At 42.5% G+C, this 7,733-nt stretch overlaps 1 protein-coding gene across 1 annotated transcript; it reads left to right on the forward strand.

Moving 5' to 3' along the window:
- Positions 1-387: 387 nt before the first annotated feature.
- pi4k2a (phosphatidylinositol 4-kinase type 2 alpha) lies at positions 388-7,165 on the forward strand. The gene is made up of 9 exons (XM_083905721.1): positions 388-840; positions 2,602-2,802; positions 2,884-3,015; positions 3,518-3,675; positions 3,926-3,983; positions 4,100-4,199; positions 5,322-5,455; positions 5,656-5,715; positions 6,172-7,165. Exons 1-9 carry the CDS (start codon positions 502-504, stop codon positions 6,331-6,333), a joined length of 1,344 nt encoding a protein of 447 aa, XP_083761847.1. The 5' UTR covers positions 388-501; the 3' UTR covers positions 6,334-7,165.
- Positions 7,166-7,733: the final 568 nt, after the last annotated feature.

Raw genomic sequence — 7,733 nt, forward strand, 5'->3', positions numbered from 1 at the left:
ATACACACATACATATAAAACTACCTTAAAACTAAAAGGTTTTTTTTGTCTCTCATATATGTATATATATACACACACATATATAAAGTATATGTGTATATAAATACATATATGTGTATATACATTACATATACAACTAAATAAAACTACCTTAGAACTAAAAGGGTTGTAATTGTAAAGGGTTAATTGTGCATTCACATGTCTTCCGTGGGCGGTAATGTTTGTGTCCAATCCACGCGAGACTGCGTGTTTGTTGACAGCGGGAGTTGAACGTTGATTGGTTCAAAATCTCAACGTTCAAATGGTCCCGCCTCTTCCCGGAAGCTGACAGTCATCTGATTTCTTTTTCATCTCCCCAAGTGTTTCCTTGTTAGCCAGCGTCAGTACTAGCCAACATAACAACTGTTCCACTCTCCCCCCTTCCTCTCTTTCGTCCTCCTCTCTCTAGCTTCTCTCTATTCTGGAATTAAATTAACTCCGTGTCCAGCCTCTTCCAAAGACATGGACGAGACGAGTCCTCTTGTCTCTCCGCTCCGGGACTCCGGCGACTTCAGCTACTGTCCCACAGAGCCCACCAGCCCGCGGGGCGCGTTTGGAGGCACACCGGGGTCTGTCGTCCGCATCCCTGCGGGCAGTCCGGAGCGCAGCCGAGAGAGACAGCCGCTGTTGGACCGGGATCGCGGGAGCTCACCGCGGGAGCCGCACAAGAACGAGTTCCCGGAAGATCCCGAGTTCAGAGAGATCATCCGAAAGGCCGAACGAGCCATAGAGGAAGGGATCTACCCGGAGAGGATCTACCAGGGATCCAGTGGAAGCTACTTTGTCAAAGACTCTCAGGGGGTAAGAGCAAGAGGAGCAGCTGCTAACTCACTTCTACTAGTTAGCAACAGTCGCTGTCATGCTAACGACCATTTCACTGACCATCACAAGCCCGTTGTGTTTGTGTTGCTGTGACTGAGAGGATGCTGGAGTGTTTTTGATCGAAGTGCAAAAGGCCTCTTCCACCGCGATGACTTGGCAAATATGCTTTTAGACATGTAAACAAACCAATGATCAGGGTTGAATTCAAAAGTCAGTCTTTTAAAATGGAATCCTTACTTTGTTGTCGTTGGGCTGTCTAAAATATACAAAAGTGTGGGCATCAAAGTGTCTTATAGGAATCAACTGAGTGACTTTGGTGGCCAAAGTGAATTCAATCAACCAATGTTTTCCCCTGGAGAGCATAAGTCAGTCCTTAAACATCTTTTTTGGCAGTTTTATAATGTGTCCTCTTTTTTTGGTAATCAACAGTTCCCTGCTCAACAGCTTGTGTTCTCAAAGGGCCTCTGACCTCACTCTGGTGCTTACTGATAAGTTCACTCGTCCTGATTGCTTGCCCGACACAGTGGAGTCGATTAGTCTGAATCCACTTTTTTTTAACTTACCTTTGGACCCCATTGTATGCACCTTACTTGTTACCGTATATGCAGAATTTACATTTATTTATACTATGCTTTTAACCTTTCAGTTCAGTCACTCTCAGCTTAAATGTTATTGTGGCTGCTGTGCTGCCAGGTGTTTCTGCTGAGGCAGGAAGTCTGTTAGAGAACCACCATCTCTAACAAGGCTATCACACTGTTGTCAACGATCACATTCTGTTTTGTTCATTCATTCATTCACTCAGTTTTTCCCCATTTCGGCCTCTTATTTCAGTGCATTGCATCTCCAGTCTGACGTTTTCATTTCAGAACGCACGTCCAATTCAGTGCAGCACTCTCACGACAAATCAGTGAATCCCATTTCTTTATGATCGCGTCAGACTGGCAGTAATCATTGATCAGCAGTCCTGGAGAGTCTTCCAGGAGAAAAGTCTTGAGCAACTCATGGACACTATCTCCTCCCGTCCCTGCCCTCATTTACATACAGTACAGTGTGTAATTCTGTGTTCAATCCATGGCTAAAAACAGAAGTGTGTCTTTGGACTTTGTGGCTGGATCCTCAAAACGTTTCCCCGTGTGCCAAGTCTTTTTATGTGCTACTCTCTGTATTCATGAAAAGCTCACAAAACAGAAACAGCTATTGTATTCTTATTGCTTGAGGTTCTAATCCAATGACGCCTCCCCTCCCTTCCCTTCCCTTAGTTAGTCACCAGTGTGCTTATATAGTCATGTGCTAGCTCTGTGTGTGTGCAGATGTAGTTTCCTTCAATGACCGAGTTTCATGTTGTCGTCACTGTATGTGTTTTCCATTGCTGATCGAACCATGATCACAGCCTATAAAGAAACACTGCAGTAGAGCTGCAACTAACGGTTATTTTCATAATCAGTGAATTGTTTGATCCATGAAATGTTAAAAAATGTTGTCAAACTTGGAAATGATGAAGTTCTCGAATGTGTTGTTTTGTCCACAAACCAAAATGATTCAGTTTTTAATGATTTCTTTATGTGGAGAAAAGAAACAAAGAACATAGTCACATTTAAGAAGCTAAAACAATCACAAATCTTGTTTTAATCATGAAAAAAGCTTCAAACCGATTAACCGATTACTAAATTAATCGTCAACTAAATCCTAGATTTTGGAACCTTTTTAACCTGTATCCCATTCTCACTTTCACTTTCACAGAAAATCATCGGTGTGTTCAAACCCAAAAACGAAGAGCCCTATGGCCAGCTGAACCCCAAGTGGACTAAGTGGCTCCAGAAACTGTGTTGTCCCTGCTGCTTTGGCCGAGACTGTTTGGTCCTGAACCAGGGTTACCTCTCAGAGGCCGGGGCCAGCCTGGTCGATCAGAAACTGGAGCTCAACATTGTCCCTAGGACGAAGGTATTGGCACGCGCGCAACAGTGGCGCCACATTCAAACATGTACACCCCCCCCCCTCCTAATGCATCTCCTCCTCGTTTAGGTGGTGTACCTGGCTAGCGAAACATTTAATTACAGCGCCATAGACAGGGTTAAGTCACGGGGGAAAAAGCTAGCGCTGGAGAAGGTGCCTAAAGTGGGACAGCGCTTTCACAGAATTGGATTACCTCCAAAGGTAAGCTAACAATTATTACGCTAGTCATTTCGTTTGGTTGTTGCTAAGAAATGTCCTTATTTTTTTGAAGGAAAATCACTTTTTTTCAATGAATATAACATTAAATGAATCATAAATACACTCTATACATTGTTTATGTGGTAAACGACTATTCTAGCTGCAAACCATAGCTAGCTATGGTACATTGTGTTTGCTAATCGCGTTAGAAGGCTATTGGATGATTAGAAAACCCTTGTGCAATGATGTTAGCACAGCTGAAAACAGTTTTGCTGGTTTTTTGACGAAGAGCAAAATTATTATTTTGAATAAAAATCATTATTTCCAATCTTTTGAAACTCTTTTGATGAATAAAAGTGTGAGTTTTATTGGAAAACGGCACTGGAACTGCACTGTATGTGTTTTGTTGTCAGTGGGGATTTTCAATTTTAACACGGTTCAGCGGATTACTGACATGGCGTGAAAGATGTAACCAATAACGATCCCATTGCTTCACCTCCTCCAGGTCGGTTCCTTCCAGCTCTTTGTCGACGGATACAAGGACGCAGATTTCTGGTTGCGGCGTTTCGAAGCAGAGCCTTTGCCTGAAAACAACAACCGTCAGCTCCAGCTGCAGTTTGAGCGACTCGTCGTCCTGGATTACATCATCAGAAACACAGGCACGTGTTCAGAGTTGTTGGCAGTTGTTGACAACGATTAATCAGAATGTGTATCGTGTTATTCAAGTTAGTGAGGAGTATATTTATGTGTGATTTGATGTTTCGTGTTGCTGTTCTCTTGAGTGCCTTCACCACTAATGAACATAGGGCTATATGCTCTGTGTGAGTCTTCCTGTTGAAGTAAATGTACATACTTACCACACACTGCGTTACTCTGGGCTGCATTTGAATCCTTTACTTTGGTTTGCAGACAGGGGGAACGATAACTGGCTGCTGAAGTACGACTGTCCGATGGACTCTGTTGGGACCAGGGTGAGGATATACTTTCTCTTTGTGCTGGTTGTGCTATGTTCTGTCTACAGTATGAGTTTGTTTGAATGAAGGACCAAGATTGACGCATTGCCTGTTCCCTCACACCTTCTCTGCAGGACACAGACTGGGTGGTAGTAAAGGATCCAATCATTAAATTGGCTGCTATAGACAACGGCCTCGCCTTCCCTCTCAAACACCCCGACTCCTGGAGAGCATGTAAGCACTTGCGGTGGCATTGTTTTTGACCAGTCAACCACTCAACAACGGGTGTTAATTCATACTGTTTGGAGAAACTTCTTCCCCAATCCTGGTCCTTGGTGACCCCTATCCTTGCTCCAACACATGTGATTAAAGGAAATCAACTTTTTAATAATTTTAATACTTATATTTGGGACTCTGGAGGCCCTATGAGTGGGCAAACTGTGGTCCGCCTCAGTCTAAGAACAGGAGATAAAACACGCAATGTTGACTTCCGCACTCATTGCTATGTCACAATGAGACATTCCTGGAATTGTTGTCTCGCGGAGCTACGCTTTGTTCCTAAAAAACGTGAGAGTGCAGGCGAGGGCAATAGTATCCGGAAGAGCAGAAGACAGCAAAGTGTTTTATTATTGGCTGCACAGTGCAGCACAGAGTTCTACACAAACTTCCAGCCTCAGAGGATTTACGCGTGCAGTCGATACATTTTATATATGACAGCAATGTGCCGGCTCGAGTCGGCAATTGATGGCTTTTCCAAATGCTAACTGCTGTTAGCTGCCGGAGCCTCAGTGACGCTGACGTAATTTCCTGTGTCTCATTTGCATTTAAAGAGACAGGCACTCAAAAGTGAGTGTTCTGAACAGGGCTGTTTTGGCAGAGTGATTGAACTGCTGTGGTGCTTCATCCTTAAGGGATTTTGACCAAAGCATGTCACAGACATGTTCATTAGGACACCAGGGAACTAGGTTAACTAGGAAATAGGGTATAATATGAGTCCTTTTAAAATAGGTGGGTTGTTGTCAGGCTTGTGCAGAGCTTGATGATGAGCTGACTGTTTTGAATCAGTCGTGTTGGAGCAGGGAAACATCTGAGAGGGGCAGGGCTCCGCAGGATTGGGAAACAGTGTTTTATAGCATCTGACCAAGGAGATCTATGCATATGCAGTGTAACCCTAACCCATGTACATACATTTTGTGAAATGTAATTTATCTGCTGTATATGTTTATACTGTACTCAATTTTCTTCATTTAAATATTAATTCAAGATTTACTAACCATTCCTGCCCTCCACTATTAACTTTATCCAACTTTCTAACTTCTATATATGTATAATCCAATTTTATTGTCCAATTGCCAGATCCATTTTACTGGGCGTGGCTTCCCCAAGCCAAAGTTCCTTTCTCCCAGGAAATCAGAGAGTTGGTCTTTCCCAAACTCTCTGACCCAAATTTCATTAAAGACTTGGAAGAAGACCTTTATGAATTATTCAAGGTAAGAAGAAAAGACTGGGATTAAGTATTCTCTAAGTGTCATGTGTAAAATTGTGAGGAAACCATAAGGAAGTTGAGAATCTGACTGTGAAATAGACGTGTTCAAATTAAGGGAAATGCCAGATGGAGTTGCGGATGAGTCAGGTTTGTGGCTATAAATACCATGAGTAACAAACATGTCTTGTCTCTTGTGTCCTGCAGAAAGACCCTGGTTTTGACAGAGGACAGTTTCACAGACAAGTAGCTGTCATGAGAGGACAGGTGAGTTTTAGCTTCTTGATTGTTAGCATTTGTCAAGATACGACAACACCTGTGGAATAAAAATCACCAACCAATTATTTCTCAGCTGACATTAAACTGCCTGTTATAAATCTGTGGTGCATAACTTTTAAATATAAAAAATAGTGCTGGGTACGTTAACGCCGGTTAACGCTGGTTAACGGTGTTAATGGCGTCAACGCAGCGTCTCTGTCACTCGCTGCAGAAGCTTGGTTTATGCCTGTATCGACTTCTCGCAGCTTGTTTTTGAGCTTTTACATTGTTTGTGAGAAACTATCTGAAAAACCTCTTTCGTGTCTTCATTGTCTGTGCAACCGAAGCTACACACTTGAACTTCAAGTAAATTAATGATTTGCTTTAAAAGCGTGAAGTCACGACAGGAATATTTGTTTTGAAACGCTTTTTCTGTCTCCCTTTTTTTTTTTTATTATCTCCCAGATCTTGAACCTGTGCCAAGCCCTGAAGGACGGTAAAACGCCCCTCCAGTTGGTCCAGATGCCCCCAGTAATTGTCGAAACAGCCAGAGCACCTCAGAGAGCCAACAGCGAGTCCTACACACAGAGTTTCCAGAGCAGAAGACCATTCTTTACGTGGTGGTAGAAAAGAAGCAGCGAAGAGAACGTGGAGGAACAGCAGGAAGCCGGAGCGGCGGAAAAAAGGAGGGAGATGTGCCATTGAAAAGCGATAACAGGTTTTTTTGCTTACATGGATATCATCGTCACCCTCCCCCCTCTCTCAGTAATGGATGTTTCGGTTAAAGACAGAGGGTGAATGGGTGAAGAGATGAGGCCAAAAGGAGGAAGAATTTCCCAACATTTCTTCCCTGTTTGCCTCAGTGCCTTGTGTGGAAGTCAGTAAAGAATCCTGAATAATGAAGAATCTGTAGCCTCCTGCAACAAAGCAAGGTGTCGTACTTTGCTGTTGGACTCTTGCGTGCATATAACATTTGCTCACATGCATGCACACCAGTCAGAAGCCTTTCCTTTTTTCTTGGATGCATTCCATGTTTGTTTCCCATTATACCTTTTTAATATTCACTTCCCTGTTCGCTCCCATCACAGAGATGGTGAAAGCATCACAGCCGCTACTCTCTGACCTCTGAGTTTTAATTTTTAACAAACATGGGAAGTGTTCGTTGTGGTTGAGTCTTAAAGATTTAGGAAAATCATGGGAATACTCCTCTTACTCCCGCAAGTCATCCGGTGTGCTTCAGTAAAGCAGAGACACTCTGGGGTTAAAGAATCATTAACAGGTTAAGATCACATAAATATGAACTTTTTGTTGTCCCTTCAAACTGATGACAATTGTCTGGACGACCAGCTTGGACGGCAAAGGGTCCACAAGTTTCCGGTTTCTCTGGACCACCTTGATTTGTGTTCATTTTACGGCACGTATTGGGGCGGACATTGGTAAACAAAAACAACAAGTAACTTCCTGCTGTACTAAACTGACATGAAATGTATTGTGACAATGCACTGTATAATTTGTATGTAATATTTAATTATAGATTATAATTAAAACATACTCAATTAAGACGTATGTGAAGGTTGTTCATGAATTTCACCCAGAAACCACCTTGTGGGTGTTGTAGTGCATTAATAATGATTCTAATCACTCACCTTTTAAGCTGCTATGTTTTACCTCCATCCAAGAAGAATACCTTGGTTTGCTTGTGTTTGTGCACAGTGCCACTCGAATCCTCACAGGTGAAATATAATCTGCGGCATCTTTCCGCTCGTTGGTTTCACAGCCTCTTGCTAATTTCACTTGTTTGCGCTCACATCCGCAGGTCTCATTAGCATGCATGCTCAAAAAATGACTACAATGCTAACGTTGTTTATTTCTGCAGGTCGAGATGCAATCGCAATTACATTTCCATTTAAACTCACACTTTTATTCATCAAAGGAGTTGCAAAATGAATAGAAAATATATTCAAGACATTGACAAGATTAGAAATAATGATTTTTATTCAAAATAACCTGTTTTCAGCTGTGCTAAC

The sequence above is a fragment of the Microchirus variegatus genome, assembly GCF_963457635.1.
Source record: "Microchirus variegatus genome assembly, chromosome: 19".
NCBI classification, from domain to species: Eukaryota; Metazoa; Chordata; class Actinopteri; order Pleuronectiformes; family Soleidae; genus Microchirus; species Microchirus variegatus.